General features: G+C 44.1%; 1 protein-coding gene across 1 annotated transcript in view; it reads right to left on the reverse strand.

Moving 5' to 3' along the window:
- The window catches only part of PACS1 (phosphofurin acidic cluster sorting protein 1), a 1518728-nt gene that overhangs the window by 1038303 nt on the left and 460546 nt on the right, over nt 1-19879 (reverse strand). The window contains exon 4 of the mRNA XM_086938495.1: nt 276-401. Within this exon, the coding sequence (XP_086794621.1) occupies nt 276-401 (126 nt within the window). The remainder of the gene's footprint in view (nt 1-275; nt 402-19879) is intronic.

Genomic DNA, 19879 nt, shown 5'->3' on the forward strand with positions numbered 1-19879 from the left:
TATTGTTAAACATATAATGTATAGCTCTCTGAAACACGGTTGAATTAAGTTTGCACTATAAAAGACAATACAAATATTGAAATGGTCTCAATAAAAGTGATTGATCAGAATGAACAAGGTGCAAGTGTCTTAACTAAATAATCTTAAAGTTTAGGGCTCCGGGCATTCGAATTATGACACTAACATACCCAGTTGAACCACAGAACACACATTTATGCCAAATTGAAGTCTCCAAAAATTGTGCTATGACGAATAAAGTCCAAAGGTCTCCTTACCTCTGCCATGTTTATGAGCCCCACGGCCAGGGTTTTGTACCCCAGAATCGTCCGGTTTTTGTACCTTTTCCTTCTCTGCAACATTATCTGCAGTTTATTGGCATCCCTCTTCAGAAAGTGGGGGTACTGTTGAGGAAGTAAGAACATCAAATTCCATATAAAAGACAATTGATAATGTAGAACAGATTATGTATTAGTTCTGTAGCATGCACTCCATGATTATCTGCTGAATCACAAAAAGATGCAGTAGAGAAATACAGAAACAGAACGCATTGATGGTATCTGAAAAACAAATGATGGGAACTCAAAAAAAATCCACACAAAAACCTGCACAAAAGTGTTCATTGAAGCAGTCATATTATCTAGAAATCCTTGAAATAAAAAATGGGATTTTCTAAACTGTTCAATTTCTCCACTATCTGATTTTACTGTCATATCATACTTTTGAGGCCAAATAGTGTGACATCTGAAGGTTCATGCAGATCGGCTGCTCAACAACATTTACTGTGGATATGCTGCAATGTAACAATATTTTTCAGGCATTGGGTATTTCTTGCCAGGGACGGCATAAAAGGGGTTTCACTTTTAAGGCGTAGTCTGCCAGACAGTGCAGGGTGTTATACCTGCTGCTCAGCCATTGTGACTATGGTGGTGGAATGTTGGTGAGTGAGGTGGCTGTGGAACGTTGGGGAGTGAGAGAGTCAGTTAGTTGGAGGATGGGCTGAGCAGCAGGAAGGCTGCTCCTGGTGGGGCTCTTCTTATCATCTTCCTTAATAAACCTTATCACACACTCCACATTGTTCACAACAATAAAGAAATATCAGAGAAAGAATTGTCCTGATAAAATCCAAAAGAAGGACTACCAGAACACATTCCCATTATATCAAGATAAATAGGCACCAAACGAAAGATGAACAATAATTCCTCCATGGCATAAAAAAGTTAGTTTGAACAAAACGACCACTCGAAGGTTACATAATGCACTAAAGAGTTTCAAATCACATATAGACATTCATCAATTATGCCAGTTGTATAAAATGTTGCCACAAAGATGTAAAAAAAAATATATATATATATATATTATGGTAATATGACTGATTTGGACTCAGCCCCTTGCCTGGCAGGAGAGGTGGGCCTATATGGTGATTTGGTGGAACTTAACAGAGAAGGGGGAACTTTGGAAGACACCGGTTTAGAACAACAGTTGATAACAAATGCTCCAGCGGCAACAGGTTTTAAAGCCAAATCAACTTTCAACCCGGTGCTAACTTTTGACAATATAGAGGTATTCAACAATCTGGTAACATCTGACTTGAAAAAAACTGCACCAGGTGTCCATGGCAAAAGATGCAAAAAATAAAAAGTGCAACAATGCTTATGGTAGCCTTATGAAAAAATTGCAGGGAGACAATTAAGTAATTGTCAAGCAGTCAGATAAGGGGGGCAATATTGTCCTTTGGCCCAAAGAAGAAATGCGTTACTTACCTGTAACAGCAGTTATCCAGTATTGGTATCTTTCATAGATTCACATGCCTGAATCATTCCCCGTCGTCGGGGTAGGAGTCCCCGGTAAATAACAATAGTAATGTCACATAGACATATACTTAGTACTAGGTCAGAGGCCTCACATTAGTAGCCTATCTAGGTCCTTATGTAAAAAGGACCAAACTTTGGCCAGGAGCCAATCAGCTACCATCACCCCTCTCACCTTCCTGGAAGGAGCCCTAGTCCCTCAGATTTTCGTAAGCACAGTGCTAAGTAGTACCTACTGAGAGGGGAAAGGTGAGCCCTTCCAGGGGAGGCGGGTGGGTTGCATGTGAATCTATGAAAGATACCAATACTGGATAACTGCTGTTACGGGTAAGTAACGCATTTCTTATCCAGTATTATGGGTATCTTTCATAGATTCACATGCCTGAATCAGAATAGCAAGCAATAATGAGCACATTTCGCATAATACATTCGTAAAGACATAATAATCTTATCATAAGTTGTTACACAGTTTACATGATACTCACAACCTGATAAGAAATGTGCGATAAATTACCTGGAAGGTGGGATGTTAGGAAGAAGGCTCACCACTAATGAAATAGATGACGTAGGACAGCCTGTCCCACTGCCGCATCCTTCATAAGTTCAGAGTCCAAGCAGTAGTGCTTGGTGAACGTATGTGGTGTCTTCCATGTCGCCGCTCTGCAAATGTCCACAATGGATACCCCAGCAAAGAGCGCCATGGAGGTGGATACCGCTCTAGTGGAGTGTGCTCGAACTTTTGAAGGCAGAGGATGGCCCGCCTGTTGGTGACAGAAGGCGATGGCCGCTGAAATCCATCTGGAAATGCTCTGTTTATCAAAGCTAGGCCTTTTCTGGGCCTGCTAAATGCAACAAACAATTGGTTTGACTTTCTAAATTGCCCCGTCCTGTGAAGGTAGAATTTGAGACATCGTTTGAGGTCCAATGAGTGTAGAGATCTTTCAGCCGCAGATGATGGATTCGGGAAGAAAGATCTTAGGACAATAGGTTCGTTGAGATGGAAAGAGGACGGAACCTTCGGTATAAACTTAGGGTTAGTCCGTAGAATGACCCTGTCGTTCTTGAACTGGATGAAGGGGTCTTGCACAGAAAAAGCCTGCAGTTCACTCACTCTCCTTGCTGACGTGAGCGCCAGCAATAGAGCTGTTTTCCATGATAAATATTTTAGATCTGCTCTGTGGATTGGCTCAAACTGGTGTTTCATTAGTTGAGCTAGTACCACATTTAGTTGCCATGTAGGTGGAGGTGCTCTAACTGGAGGGAAAGATCTGAATAATCCCTTCAGAAACTGTTTGATTAGTCTGTTGGTCCATAGTGAAGCTCCACACGAAGATCGTCTGAACCTGGATATGGCCGCCAGGTGGACCTTTATTGAAGCGTGTGCCAGTCCTGAATTGGCTAAGTGGAGCAAGTAGGGCAGAATTTGTGCTGGAGTAGAAGTGAACGGATGTAATTTCTGAGCTCTACACCACAAACAGAACCTTTTCCACTTGAGGGAATACGTCTTATTAGTACTTTCAGCCCGAGCCCGGGCTAAGACGACCCTGCATTCCTGTGGAATATCTAAATCCTGGAACTCTCTGAACTCAGGAGCCAAGACGATAATTTTAGAGATGTTGGATCCGGATGCTGGACTTGTCCCTAGTTCATTGTGAGGAGATGTGGGCATGTCCTGAATAGAATTGGAGGTTCCAGCGATAGAAGGTGTAGTTCTGTATACCAGTGTTGGCGCGGCCACGCTGGGGCTATCAGGATCATGGTACAACTCTCTGCCTTCAGTTTCCGGAGAACCCTGGGGATCAGGGGAAACGGTGGAAAAGCGTAAGCAAAGACGTTGCACCATGTCATCGAAAAGGCATTCCCTAGGGACCTTTTCTGGGGAAGCCAGCTTGCGTAATGTTAGCATTTCGCGTTCACTTCCGTCGCAAAGAGATCCAGGTGAGGTTTTCCCCAACGGGAGAACACCGAGTCGAGCGTCTTCTGGTCGAGCTCCCACTCGTGGCAAAGTGATCGCTGCCTGCTTAGCGAGTCTGCCAGGGTGTTGTCTACTCCTGGGACATACTCTGCCCGCAGAGAAATGTCGTGTTGTAGCAGCCAGATCCAAATTTGCTGAGATTCTCGAGACAATGTCCTGGATCGAGTACCCCCCTGCTTGTTCAGGTAGTGCATTGTGGTGGTGTTGTCCGTCCTCACAAGCACTGGGGAGTTCCGGATTCGGGGTAGAAATGCTCGAAGTGCCAAGCGCACTGCTCGTAACTCTAGCAGATTGATGTGGAGTTGTTTTTCTGCCACTGACCATTGACCATGCACTTGCAGTTCTTGCAGGAACGCCCCCCATCCTTCCAGTGAAGCGTCTGTGGTTATCACATGAGGAGAGACTGGGAGAAGAAAAGGGAGACCCTTGTTTAAGTTGTCACCCAGAAGCCACCATCTCAGAGCTGTTTTCATGACCTGAGTGATCTTGATCCAGTCGTCGAAAGACCCTGTACTTTGGATCCACTGATTTGTTAAGGCTTCCTGTAGAGGCCGCATGTGTAGGCGACAGTGAGGAATGAGAAAAATGTTGGAAGACATCATTCCTAACAACTACTTGAATAGTCGAACTTTGACTCTCTTTTTGGTCTGAATGTGGACAGCCAGGGTCTTCAGCTTGACCTGACGTTCTCTGGAAGGGAAGGCTTTCTCTTGTTGTGTATCCAACGTTGCTCCCAGGAAATTGAGACGTTGTGACGGGTGGAGAGTTGACTTTTCCTGGTTGAGTGTTGGCCCAGATTCTCGAAGAGATGAAGGCAGGCCGAAGAGGACTTGGCTACGCCTGTCCGAGTCGGAGCTTTGATGAGCCAGTCGTCTAGGTAGGGAAAGACTTGGTGATGATGTTGACGAAGGTATGCCGCTACCGGAGACAGACACTTTGTGAAGATGCGTGGAGCTGACTTCAGGCCGAATGGTAAAACTCTGAACTGGTAGTGTCTGCCTGCCACTGCAAACCTCAGAAATTGTCGATGACTCTTGTGAATGAGGATATGAAAATAGGCATCCTGGAGGTCTAAGGATACCATATAGTCTTTTGGATTGAGTAGGTGTAATACCTCCTGGAGGGTAACCATACGGAAGGACTGCTTCTTTAGGTATTTGTTTAGGTTTCTCAGATCCAGTATTGGTCTCCACTGCTTCTTCTCCTTTTTTCTGATCAGGAAGAATCGGGAATAGAATCCTCTCCCCTTCTGACCTCGAGGAACTCTTTCCACTGCTCTTTTCTGGAGCATTAGAGAGAGCTCCTGTTGAAGTAGGTTTAGATTCTTGTGCTGCATAGGACATGGTGGGTTCGGAGGAGGATGCTCCACAAACTCCAGCGTGTGTCCGAAGCGAACTAACTGCAACACCCAACGATCTGTTGTAATTTGCTTCCAATTGTGAAGGAAGTTGGTAATTTTTCCTCCAACTACGAATTGTGGAGAAGAGGAGGAGGCTTGCTGGAGAAAGCAGTCATTGGCGTCTGTAATTATCTTTCTTTCCTCCTTTCGCTCGAAAGGACGACTTGTTGTATGAAGATCGTCCTTGTTGCTGCCTCTGCTGATATTGAGGCTTGTACTGCTGAGAAGAGTTATAAGCGGACTTGTAACCTTGATAGCTGCCTCAATTCTGTTGCCCTCTACCTCTGGATCCTCGAAAGGAATTAGTTTTGTATTGCAGGGTGCCTAGGGCTTTCGCCGTATCGGTATCCTTCTTAATACCTTGCAGCATGTCATCGATATGTTCACCGAAGAGCAGTTCTCCATCAAATGGCATGTCTAGAACTTTGGCTTGCACATCAGGCCGGAATGCTGTGGCTTTAAGCCAGCCCTGGCATCTCAAAACCGCTGCTCCTGCCAGTTGACGAAATCCTGTGGAAGCGATATCCAAGGCCACATCGATCATTTCTGAGGCAGAGCGTTCGCCCTCCAACAAAATTTTCTTAACCTCTTCTTTCTGGTCTTCTGGGATTGCCCCTAGATATGGGGCTATATCTGCCCATATCTGTCGATTGTAGCGACCTAGTAATGCCAGAGAATTTGCAGCCCTGACTGATAGGGCGGACATGGAAGAAAATCTTTTGCCAATGGCATCAAGTTTTCTCCCCTCTTTATCAGGAGGCGCTGTTATTGCCGCTGACGGGTTGCTAGACTTCTGCTGAGCGGCCTGCGATATAACAGAGTCCGGTTTAGTCTGGCCAGTTAAACATGCGGGTGCAGTGTCTGGGGCTTTGTACTTCCTTTCAAGTCTAGCTGGCACTGGAATGAGAGAGGAAGGATTTTTCATAATTTTAAGTCCTTGCTCCCATATATAATCGATTACTGGGATGGATCGAACAGATCTTTTGAAGGATTCCTTAAAATCATGGAGAAAACAGTCCTGCGTTTCCGAAGCTATTTGGATGTTGAACCTTGCAGCCGCTCTCCCTACTATATTATGGAATACCCCTAAATCTTCAGGGGGTGAATCGTCCTGTACTTGTTCTGGGGATGCTGGATCCAGGTTGGCGTTATCATCAGAATCCTCATCATGTTTTTCACCTTCCTCATCTTGGACCTCATCATGTCTCATTTCTTCCTCATATTCATCTTCATCCGAAGAAATTTGAGGAGGTAACTTCTCTTGCTCCTGACTCACAACCAGCGGAGGTGGTCGCTGGCGATGTTGAGGAGTTGGAGCTTCCTGCTGTGCTGGCACTCCTGAAGCAGGAGCAGAAGATGGAAATCTTTGCTTATAGTCTGAAATTAGAAACTGTAGGTCAGAGACAATTGACGCTGGAAGGCATACCATAGGCTGAACAGTGGTATGCTGTCGAACTTCTTCTTGAATTGTAATCTCTTCAAAATCTTCACAGTCTGAACTCTCATGAACCTTGATGTTAAGATGAGAGGGACTGGATGCTATGGGAAACATATTCTCTACGTCAGGATCTTCTGCTTCTAGAAACTACGTTGGCAGCAGTTGCTGGACCTTGCTAGGTGAGGTCATCTCTGGTGTCACCATGCATGATGACATTTTAAAATGGGTATAGGAATACTTCACTGATGGAGAGCCCTTCGATTGTAGAGTCGTTGACATGGTGTCCGACTGTGGAGCGTCTACGATTTTTGACATTTTATCATGCACTTTCATCGTAGACTGCATCGACGTCGATGATGTCTTCGTCGACGACAATGTCTTCGTCGACGGCGGCGTCGACACTATAGAAGTCGACGACGATGGCCTCGTCGACGGTGTCGTCGTCGACGGGCTCGTCGACGATGGTGTCGACGGTGTCCTCGTCGACGACGTCGACCGTGTCCTCGTCGACGGTGCCTCCATCGACGATGTAGTCTTCGTCGACGAGGAAGTCTTCGTCGACGAGGAAGTCTTCGTCGACGAGGAAGTCTTCGTCGACGGTCTCGACGTCGACGGGTTTGTAGACGAAGGCGTCGACGTCGACGGTGTCCTCGTCGACGGTGTCTTCGACGACGATGAAGTCTTCGTCGACGATGAACTCGTCGTCGACGATGGGATTTTCGTCGACGCTGGAAGCTTTGCCTTCGTCGACGATGAAGCAGACGTCGACGGGAGCGTCGTCGACGGTTTTGTGAGAGGAATAACAGAAGGTATTGACCTACCCATCGTCGACGATGTTGTAGCAGTTGACGCCATGGAGAAAGTAGACGCCGTGGATGTCGAAATGGATACTGTCGACATCGTCACAGGCAGGCCAGAAGATACCACAGCAGGCTTCTTGAAGGCTGTCATCTGAAGAGAAGGTTTAACCTTAGGATGACCCTCCATGGAATTTGGCTTCTTGTGAGGAAGCACAGCAGACTGACCTGGGGAGGTCTGTCGAGGCCTTTTAGGAGAGGAGTGGAAGCTTCTGAAGGAACACTCGCTCTCACCTGAGGAGACTTGGTCCTTGTCCTTCAGTCTCTGGAGCCACAGAAGCAGTCGCCCTTCCCTGTCTTTCAATGTCTTGACCGGGAGAGTGCGACAAATCTTACATTCCTTGGCAGAATGCTGAGGATAGAGGCAGTACAAGCAGTCTTCATGCTTGTCCTCTATATGTAACCTCATTTTACTACATGAGGCACATGGTCTAAAAAATCCTCTTTTAGGAGTAGTAGACATATTAAATATCAATACTCCTTTTCAAACTGAACCTGAAGAGTTAGTAGGCAAAAATCCAAAGGTATAGGAAAAAACCTGAGCAGAGCTCAGTGGAGACTCCTTTGCACGACGTGCGGTAGAAAATCTGAGGGACTAGGGCTCCTTCCAGGAAGGTGAGAGGGGTGATGGTAGCTGATTGGCTCCTGGCCAAAAGTTTGGTCCTTTTTACATAAGGACCTAGATAGGCTACTAATGTGAGGCCTCTGGCCTAGTACTAAGTATATGTCTATGTGACATTACTATTGTTATTTACCGGGGACTCCTACCCCGACGACGGGGAATGATTCAGGCATGTGAATCTATGAAAGATACCCATAATACTGGATAAATGTATATGGAGGAGGCTCTACAACAACTCAATGACAGAAATTGTTATTGTAGGAGCGATTGGAAAACAGCTAGAATGGCTTGGGATGCTTTCCATACCAGATTCTATACTTGGAAGGGCATGGGATTGCTGAGTGGGGACGTGCAGAAGTTCCTTAGATCCAATTATCCAGTAATTCCTGTCTTCTATATGATTCCAAAAGTCCATAAGAATTTATCCAAACCACCGGGCAGGCCTATAATTTCAGCCAGACAGGGTACTTTTGAGAACACCTCCCGATATATTGATCATTTTCTGCAGGAACATGTGAGAGCTCTGCCCTCATACATTAGAGACACTGGGGATTTTTTGGACAAAATCAGATCTGTTGTGTGGCAGGAAGATTACTTATTGTTAACACTTGATGTAACCTCTTTGTACACCAGTATAAATCATGAAGATGGCTTGCGGGCGGTGAAACACTTTTTGCAGAGAAGGCCGGCCTGCATGCTTCAACATAACAACATGATCAGTGAGATGACAAATCTGCCTCAAAAGCAACTTCTTCCTGTTTCAAAAGCAGGTGTTTCAACAACTAAGGGGTGTTGCGATGGGGGCCTGCTTCACCCCAAGCTACGCGTGCTTGCACATGGGGCTTTGGGAGGAGCAGGTCCTTAGGGGAACCTATGAGAAAACAATGGCTAGTAACATCAGAGCCTGGTATAGGTTTATCGATGACCTTTTCATTATTTGGAGGGGGTCAGAGGAGGAGGCATCCATGTTCATATCGGATATTAACAAAAACGATTTGAACTTATGGTTCACTGGTCAGATCAGTAGTACAAAAGTTACCTTTTTGGATGTGGAGGTTAGCATTGCTAACGGAAGAATAGTAACAGATCTGCACCGCAAAGAAACAGCAGGTAACATGGTTTTGCACGCCACCAGCCATCACCCAGCCCACCTGATTCAGAGCATCCCCTATGGGGAAATGCTAAGGATCAGGAGGATATGTAGTACAGGTGAAAATTGTGCCAGAGTCCAGAGTGCAAGCAGGGAAAGATTTGTTGAGAAAGGGTACTCTAGAGCTATGGTGGAGGGGGCCATGAGACGTGTCAACAAAACCTCTGGGCATGATATGGTGACCGATGTTGAACCAACACAGGCACGAGAAGACAAGGAGTCTGGTCAACCCAGGTTGATAACAGCTTTTAGCCGGCAGCACAAACAAATACACAACATAATTCGCAAGAACTGGCAGGTCATCAAGGAAGACCCGGTTATTGGGGGGGATCTTAGCTGACATGCCAGCTATAACATATAGTCGGGCTAGATCCATGAGCGAGATGTTGGTGAGCAGTAGTCCTGAAGTAGCTGATGACAACTGGCTTGGAAAGAGTAAGGGCTTCATCAAATGTGCTGTCTGTAAGGCATGTAGGATAGGGAAGAGTCGTACTTCCTATACCACGCCTTTTAGTGATGAGGTGATGAACATCAAAAAGAAAATCACCTGCAAATCAGACTTTGTAGTCTACGTGTTGGAATGCGCTTGTGGACTGCGATACGTGGGCAGCACGAAATTGCAGGTCCACAAACGTATTCTACAACATTTAAGGGCAATTAGCAACAGGGATGAGACTTACCCTGTTGCTAGACATGTGAATTCATGCCACGGGGGCGATGTAGGGTGTCTACAGTACTATGCTATAGACATGGTTCCGCCCCTCCTAAGAGGGGGTGATAGAGAGGCCCGGTTGAGAATATTTGGAGACTCGTTACATCTTAGAGCTCAATTCAAAAACCCCTAATGGTCTGAACCAAACTGAAGATCTACATTCATGTCTGTATTAAGAATGTAAATGTAGGGTCTTTGAATCAGCAAAATACCAGTACTGTAAGGAGCTTAAGTGGATTGTATATAGATGAAATAATGTCGAACATCAGATGGCTTTTTTTAGCACAATTTTGATGGTGATGGGTATAGTGTTATTTTAACCACTAGGGAATAGTTTTTGTTCACTGAAACAAGAAATAGTTAAAGCTGTTTAGAGTGCATTAGCTTTCTTCCAGTGAACAGCAGTGTGGACGCAGTGGTGACAGGAGTTGATATGCCCACTTGGGCTCAATTTTGAAAAATGGTCCTCAACATGATTTCCTTGGAAATATACTCATGCTTTGTTTACATTTGCGTAATTTGCACAAAATTGAGCGAATTTGCACAGAATGAATGAATTGTATATTTTTTAGTCATGATTTTAACATGCAATATGCAGGGTCATATTCTTTTAATTGGTTTTATACTTGAATCAATTCAATCAATGTGAACATGCATGAGGGTGACATGAGGTTTAAGAGCCTACATTGTGGAAAACAGTAACAATTTGTTCAAAATGTTGGATCTCTTACTTGCACATGTTGTATATTTATGTATATGGACCATGATTGATTAGTTGATGCACTTGAATTTTACATGTGATATGTCGTGCATTTGATCCTGGACCAGGCTGAAGTCTCTTTTTTATGTCCACAGGCTGAGGGGTCAGCTGATGACGCACTTGCACTTTAAATTGATTGGTGAAATGCCGGACCATGTCATGTGATCAAGGGGCTGAGGTCCCGAAACGCGTCAATGCGGCGTGTTTTTCTGCACGAGGATGAAATAAAATAATTTGCCAACTTTCCATCTGGGTGGGTGGATATATATATATATATATATATATATATATATATATATATATATATATATATATATATATATATATTTCCTTTACTTCCAACCACCAGCCGTTGCTCCACAATTCGCGGGTGCTTACTCGACACACGGTGGAGTGCGTAATTATTTTTCGAACACTCAGTCACTATTTCACAATGAACCGATTTCAATAGAGCGCACTTTGAGCCATTTTACGCAGTCCAAATCGCCGTATTTTATTCTCGTGCTGCAGTTTTCAAGTTAACTTGAAAACTGCAGCATGAGAATAAAATACAGCGATGGTGACCGAGTGTTAGAAATATGTGTCACGGGGATATAGGAAACAATTTGAAGGTAGCCGAGGCATCGTATTTTAGCCGTGACCCGCCACTCACCAATCTGACACCAGGAAGCTGCTGTTGCACGGCGGACCAAAGACTGCTAGGTGAGACGCGAGAAATAGGTTGGCGTCTCCGATGCTGGTACAGAGAAGTGCGTGGCAGAAAGAAAGGGGGCAGGAGGAAAAATTGCAGTAACATCGTGGCGACCCCGTTCTGCGCTGAATACTGCACTGTGGGACTGGTAGTCCTCTGAATTGGCAACAAAAGGTGATTTGAAACAGGTGAGGCTCCTGAACCACTGAGAGGAGGAGCCCATATAAGAACAAACGAACGGAGAGCAAGCAATTGAATTTTTGCATCTGACGAAGGCACAAGCCTAAACCTGGTTATGCGGTGGAATTCAATAAAAGGCAAACCCCTGAAACCCGCTGTGTCCTTTGCCTTCTTCACCCAGAGGGAAAGAGTATATATATGTATATATATATATATATATATCTCGCTCCAAGTTCCACCTCGGCGCATCCATCACTCTTGCCGACGGGTGCCGTCAAGAATGGAAGTGGGTCCATTCAAAAATGAGAGCTCCAGTGTGAAAGCAGCACTCACGGGGCTCCTTTGTCCATTATTTCAGCGAGGACGCGTTTCGGCGGTTTGCCTCATCAGCTCGCATGTAGAAATAAAAGAGCGTGTTGGTGGCAGTACTTGAACTGACACGTGGCTTTTCATTGGGCACAACATATGGAAGGGAGGAGGGGATTGGCTGATGGTGAGCCAATGGGATTACTCCGCCTTCGTTGTTTTAATTAGGACACACTCGGGAAAGTTCAATTGTTATTCTTTCATCTTGTGCCGGTATGGCGCCCCCAAAGTGTCCATTATCACTCCTCCCTTTGCCACAGTCCTTTCAAGAGTGCCTTGTTTGTAGTTCCGTTGAACTTTGTGGAGGAGCCCCCTCGTCGAACCCTGGGCTCTATGGCATCCGGCGTGGGGATCGGTAACAGCCCGGTCCCACCAGCATGTATCTGGCGACTATGTCGACGCCAATGCCTCAGGTGCCCAGTGGTGGTGCAGAACGCCAACATAAATCTCGCTCCAAGTTCCACCTCGGCGCATCCAGCACTCTTGCCGACGGGTGCCGTCAAGAATGGAAGTGGGTCCATTCAAAAATGAGAGCTCCAGTGTGAAAGCAGCACTCACGGGGCTCCTTTGTCCATTATTTCAGCGAGGACGCGTTTCGGCGGTTTGCCTCATCAGCTCGCATGTAGAAATAAAATAGCGTGTTGGTGGCAGTACTTGAACTGACACGTGGCTTTTCATTGGGCACAACATATGGAAGGGAGGAGGGGATTGGCTGATGGTGAGCCAATGGGATTACTCCGCCTTCGTTGTTTTAATTAGGACACACTCGGGTAAGTTCAATTGTTATTCTTTCATCTTGTGCCGGTATGGCGCCCCCAAAGTGTCCATTATCACTCCTCCCTTTGCCACAGTCCTTTCAAGAGTGCCTTGTTTGTAGTTCCGTTGAACTTTGTGGAGGAGCCCCCTCGTCGAACCCTGGGCTCTATGGCATCCGGCGTGGGGATCGGTAACTGCCCGGTCCCACCAGCATGTATCTGGCGACTATGTCGACGCCAATGCCTCAGGTGCCCAGTGGTGGTGCAGAACGACAACATAAATCTCGCTCCAAGTTCCACCTCGGCGCATCCAGCACTCTTGCCGACGGGTGCCGTCAAGAATGGAAGTGGGTCCATTAAAAAATGAGAGCTCCAGTGTGAAAGCACCACTCAGCGTTGCCCGGGGCAGAAGGGGGCTGGGTGCTGGGTGCAGCATTTGAGGTTTTGAAAAATTTCGAATTTAACTGAAAAATCGGGCGCCAGCGTTATATTAAGCTGCTGCTTGCCGTAGTGCTCCCCCACATTCTGCAAGAGCAGATTTTTCAGTTAAATTCGACATTTTTTCAAAGCCTCAAATGCTGCACCCAGCCCCCTTCTGCCCCGGGCAACAAATTCTGCCCCCAGCCCCCTTCTGCCCCAGGCAACGCTGGGGCGGGCTGCTAGTCTCAGTTCAAATGCGTCTTCCGCGACACACCAACACGCGTATTTCAAACCCTGCCAGGAGCCTACCATCTTATCACTGGAGTAGATTATCAAACCACAGACGCCAAAATCTTCAATGTGTAGTCTTTTTGGTACAAAAACTGTTTGGGTAATTAAAATATAAATTTACAATCATCTTCTCCAGACCCACCTATCAGGCCTCATCGTTTGAACTACTGAATTACAATACATCTCATGATCTTACTCTAGCCTCCTGTAATGTAAACATCGCTGGCGGGCAACTGGTCATTATTGTTATTGTGTGAAGTCAGAAATCACAAAAGCAGGCCACGTCTGCCTCCTTGTGGAAGTTTTTGGTAAAACACGCAGCCTAAGAAACTTTCGGAAGATTATTTGCACAGTAACTGTACGGCATAATAACTCGGTATGACTAAGTTATTCAAGTGTTGCACTACGGCATTATAACTCTGTATTATAATGCCGTAGAGCAACACTTGAATAACTTAGTCATACCGAGTTATTATGCCATAGAGCAACACTTGAACAGAAGGGGCGCCTTACCTGCCAGCAGTATGTCCATAGAGACGCAACAGTGCCTGCCATTGCAAACGCGCCTGTCCTCCGCTCTTCCTGCCGCTCTTCCCCACGCTCCCGATGTCATCACGCAGACGTCGCGGCCTGCGCTACTTGCAAGGGACTACTTTATTTTTATTTCTAAATTTTTAAACAACGTATATTTTTTATTTTTATGTAGCCTATGTCCTTCTGCTTGCCCTGAGGATTTCTAAGATGTCTTGGGTGTATGGATTGGTGGTGTACTTTTCGAGTTCACCTGGCTCAAAGGACACAGTTCTCTCTTTATAATAGTAGTATAGATTTATATATATATGTAAGTCGTCACCGCAAACCAGGCTCCAAACCAATAGATGAATGACGAAAAGCAGACCCAGATTTAGTGCTTCAAACAGAGTGTTATATTTTTTCAGTCAGCCCACCGCCATAATGAGTTTCGCTTCCAAACAAAGCTTGATCACATGGCTAATTGTGACTGGCGGGGACCAGTATTTAAAGTGCTAGTGCAATAGTGAGTCAGAACTGGAATTCAATGACAGAGGAAATACTTTCACAGTGACAGCATAAAATTATTCCCAAATTGAAACAATTCTACCATTTCTTATTCCACATAGAACAAATAAATATGTTAAAATCATATATCATTTCTAGTAAAATTATCAACATTTCATTTCTTTAAAAATCACATCTTAGATTTTAAGAAAACGTCCTTGTTGTTCTCGCAGTCTAAAGTGCTTTGCCAGTGCATAAATCAAGCAACTGCTGCAAACATTTCGGATAAAATGTTTTTTTCAATCAAATATTGTAGTCACTGGAAATTACATCTGTATTGCTTCTTAGTCTAATAGGTTGTACCTTGAATGTGGGCCTTGAATCAACAATATACACCTCTGACCACTACTCACATAACCAAATCCTACTTGTCACTAGGAGTCAAAATAAGTGCAAATGTATGGAAAAAAGTGCTAGTGCTAGTGCAAAACAAGATGAAATATCAAGGTTAATCTCGATTAGACCCCCCACCTTTTAAAATGGATATAATCAGACAGGAGACTCATCGTAATTGTCTAATTATTTTTAAAAAGTATATATATATATCCGCAAGTCATATATTTAAAGTACAAGAAATCCCTACATTCTCAAAGATCTATACATGGAAAATACGGGGTATGCCAACTAAATGCAAAAATCCTACATTATCAACGATTTTAATTTTTAAAATTATCTAATTGATGTGAATTCCCCTCTACATAGTTGTTTTAAACAAGTGTGCAAATCCTTAGTGGCATTGAGTCCATTTGGATGGTTACTATCCAATTCTAAAATGTACCTGGTTTCGAGAAGTCGAAGCCTCGCTTCCCTATCCCCTCCTCTTTTCAGAGGCAAGACCGAGTCGATCACATAATATTGTACATTAGAGGGATTGGATCCATGCACCTCCTCAGAGTGCCTGGCCACTGGGTAGGCTTGATCCTTACCACTTATGGCCCTAATGTGCTGGAGTATTCATTTATGGGGCGGCAGTCTAGTACTCCCCACGTACCTGAGCCCACAAGAACACTCCAGCACATAAACTGTGAAATCCATTTTACACGTTAATCTTTTAGTGATTTCAAGCGGTTGCTGTTTAAATGGACTGATAGAAGTGCTCTTATTGCATCCATACTGACAAGCCTTGCATTGTGCACATTTTTTGAAACCCCTACTGAGGGCCAACCAAGTATTGGACATCTGTGGTTCTAGAGTGTTTTTAACCAAAGACTTAGCCATCGACGTACACCTTCTGAACGTAAGCATTGGTTTTTCTGGTAATCTCTGACCAATGACCGGATCTCCTTTTACAAGATTCCAGTTACGATACATAATTGTTCTTATGTTAGAGTGTTGCCTGCTGTACGTCAAAATCATGCGTGACTGAATCTTCTCATTTTGGGACTCAATTGGCACTTTCAGAGGCTTAGAAATTAGTGCCTCACTGCGGGTCATCTGTTGAGTCCTTCTCATAGCTGATTCAACAGTTTTTCTAGAAAATCCCCTCTCTAAGAATCTTTGTTTGCTGGCCTCCTGTGCAGCCTGTCTCAACACTACAAATGCGTCTGATTCGCAGCATCTCCCCGTAGGGGATGCTGCCGATCAGATGGCGTGGATGGGACTCGCCGCATGTAGGATAGTGTTGCCAGCTATTGGCTTCCTGTATAGTTTTGTGGCTAAAGTGTTGTTATCCACATACACTTGAATGTCCAGAAAGCAAATGGAAGTAGCATGAAGGTGAGACGTAAATTGTAGGTTTAAAGCATTGGTATTCAACTCATTGACAAACTCCATTGCTGCACTTTCTGTTCCCCGCCATATAAAAAACAAATCATCAATATAGCGGAGATATAAAACAATATTCTGTCCCATGATATCCCAGAGTTGCCCCGACAGGACCTGTTCCTCCCACAGTCCCATGTGTATGTGTCTATCTATCTATCTATCTATACATATATATATATACATATATATATATATATATCCACTGGGTTTTCCCACACCTCTTAGATGCACTCCAGCCGGTAGCGCTCCAAAGGACAAGAAACGGACACCAAAGTAACGTGGTTAAGCAGGTCTTTATTTGCTCACAGCTGATGTCAGGTCAGACGCGTTTCGAATAACAAGTATTCTTTATCAATTGACTGGACACAGTCCGCTTTCTATTTTTATACCCCGTTTTTTTCTTCTATTGGTGATGCTTTCACCCCCCACATGTGATTATTAGATTAAAGAAGTACTAGACATGCATAAATGCTAAGTTTCTTTGCCGTTTCTGAATAGCTTTGTGTTGTCTGGCACATAGATGTTGTTGACATTTCTTTGTAATGTGCACATTGGTTCTGATGTCATTTGAGATGTCATCAGTGATGTCACTGACCATGTCATGAATTATGTAAAATGCGACATCATCAGCAGTGGATTGCGGGTGCGCAAAATATAGTTAGTACAACTAACTATATAGGAGCAATTTCAATGGTTTTGTATGAGTGAAATGTCCAGCTAACTCTAACACCCCTAAAACTTATAGTTTTTTGAGTGAATTTTAAAGGTTTTTTAAATGCTAATTCCTAACTATATAAGGCCTGAAACCTATGGTTTTTTCAGTGAATTTAAAAGGTTTTTTAAATGCTAATTCCTACTTATATAAGGCCTGAAACCTATGGTTTTTTCAGTGAATTTGCAAGGTTTTTTAAATGCTAATTCCTAACTATATAAGGCCTGAAAGCCCACCAGGAATCTCCGGTATGCGTCAGGGGACTGCATTGCAGAGAGGTGTAATGAAGCCACGCTCTGCAACGCAGCCCCCGTGCATTTTTGAAGAGGGGGAACTAATTCCCCTTGCATACTGGGGGCCCCTGGGGGCCAACTAGCCCAACTGGAACCTCCAGTATGCGCCAGGGGGCTACATTGCAGAGGTGTAATGAGGCTATGCCCCTTGTTACACCTCTCTGCAACACAGCCCCCTGGCGCGTTTGCAGAGGGTGAACTAATTCCCCTTGCATACTGGGGGTCCCTGGGGGCCAACTAGCCCACCAGGAGCCTCCAGTATGCGCCAGTGGGCTGCATTGCAGAGAGGTGTAATGAGGCCACACCCTTTTTTACACCTCTCTGCAACGCAGCCCCCGTGCATGTTTGAAGAGGGGGAACTAATTCCCCTTGCATACTAAGGGTCCCTGGGGGCCAACTAGCCCACCTGGAACCTCCAGTATGCGCCAGGGGGCTGCATTGCACAGAGGTGTAATGAGGCTATGCCCCTTTTTACTCCTCTCTGCAACGCAGGCCACTGGCGCGTTTGCAGAGGGGGACTAATTCCCCTTGCATACTGGGGGTCCCTGGGTCATATCTGCCCAAACGCCAATATTCCAAACGATTGAAAATGACTTTTCTTGAGAAACATTTGGATTTGGATTATCATGTCCTATACTTTAGAATTTTTGCAAGACTGACTTTGAGGATGCTATAAATTACTCAAGTCTGCCTGAATTGTGTGGGTAAAATTGATACCTAGTCACTTTGAATAAGAATGTACTTACGTCTCGTCTAACATTTGGAAGAAATATCTAGTTATATGACAACAGGATACCGACATAACGTGAAGGAAATAAGAACGCCCTGAAGAAGTTCTGTTGTACAGAACGAAACGAGTCGGCTGGCTGTGGTACATAAACTTAAGGAAAATAAAAGCATTTGAATATACACCAAGATTCAGCGCTTCAATAAGGACTCTAAGTGATATGATTTGATTGGACTTATTGTGCAAGTGGTGCTGTGCCAACTTTGGAATATTCTCCACTACTCTCTACTTGCTCTCTATTACTCCACTACTCTCTAATACTCACTCTCTACTACTCACACTCACTCTCTACTACTCACACTCACTCTCTACTACTCACTCTCTACTACTCACTTTCTACTGCTCTCTACTACACTCACTCTCTACTACTCACTCTCTACTACTCACTCTCTACTACTCACTCTCTACTACTCACTCTCTACTACTCACTCTCTACTACTCACTACTATTCTCTCTACTACTCTCTACTACTCCCTCTCTGCTACTGCTCTCTAATACTCTCTACTACTCACTCTCTACTCTCTACCTCTACTTCTCTCTCTACTATTCTCTACACCTCTACCTCTACCTCTCTACCTCTCTCTACACGCACACATATATATGCATATGCATTTATATATATGTATGTGTATATATATGTATACATACATATATAAACATATAATCTGCATATCTATATAAATACAAATATAAATGCATGCATACATATACATATATGCATACATATGCATGTTATTTACATGAAAGTTTTAAAAACACTAATAAAAGCAAAGCTAAAAAGCCATCTCATTACAAACAGAATGGCTTTAACTTAAACTAGGGCGACATCTATTGCATTTTCAATGCTTGTTTACTTTGGTTCCATCAAGAAGGCATTCAGATGTGTCACACATTTGCCATAAATTCTGAATGTTAGCACTCTAGTTGCTCATTAAATCACTGTAGTAAAGCTACTGCTCACCAGGGAAGTCTGCTGCTGGTATTCAAATTGCATGTTTCAGTCTGCATGTCAGAATTTTTTTAATGAAATGGAAGAGGATTTGAGAAGTCACTCAAAATGTGCACTAATTTTTCTTTCTGAAGCACTAATCATACTTTCTATGGCAAAATGAACCCCTCATGTTGTTCCTTTTTACATTAAATGTTTTCAGACTTACCACTTCATTCCAATCAAGATGGCTTCTGGTGTGCCATACTTTTGTCATAAGTAAGACTGTTAGCGCTCTAGTTGTTCTTTAGAACACTCTGGGACATTCTGTCATTGGGCTATACTTGGGCTACATCTGGGTGATATTTGGGCTACGTTTGGGCTCTTTTGTCTCTGGTGGCCATCTTGGGAGACTGCATGTCAGAATTCTTTAATGAAATAGAAGAGGATTTGAGAAGTCACTCAAAATGTGCCCTAATTTTTCTTTCTGCAGCACTAATCATACTTTCTATGGCAAAATATACCCCCTCATTTTGTTCCTTTTTAAATTAAATGTTTTAAGAGTTACCACTTTATTCCAATCAAGATGGCTTCAGGTGTGCCATACCTTTGTAATAAGTAGGACTGTTAGCGCTCTAGTTGTTCTTTAGAACACTCTAGGAGGCTGCAGTAGAACACAAAGGAATCAACTGACAGTCTCTGTCCTTGTTGGATGTACATGTTTTACTGAGAATGTCAGACTTCATTCTTACATGACTGAGAAAGATAATGCGAATTTACAGAAAATATACTCTCAGTTTAGCTTATAGATCCCCTTCCAAACCACTGTGGGAAAAGATGAGATAATAGTTTTCTTTCAAACATGATTCCTGATATCTCAGCAGAAGGCTTTTT

Source organism: Lissotriton vulgaris, chromosome 9 (assembly GCF_964263255.1).
Source record: "Lissotriton vulgaris chromosome 9, aLisVul1.2, whole genome shotgun sequence".
NCBI lineage: Eukaryota > Metazoa > Chordata > Amphibia > Caudata > Salamandridae > Lissotriton > Lissotriton vulgaris.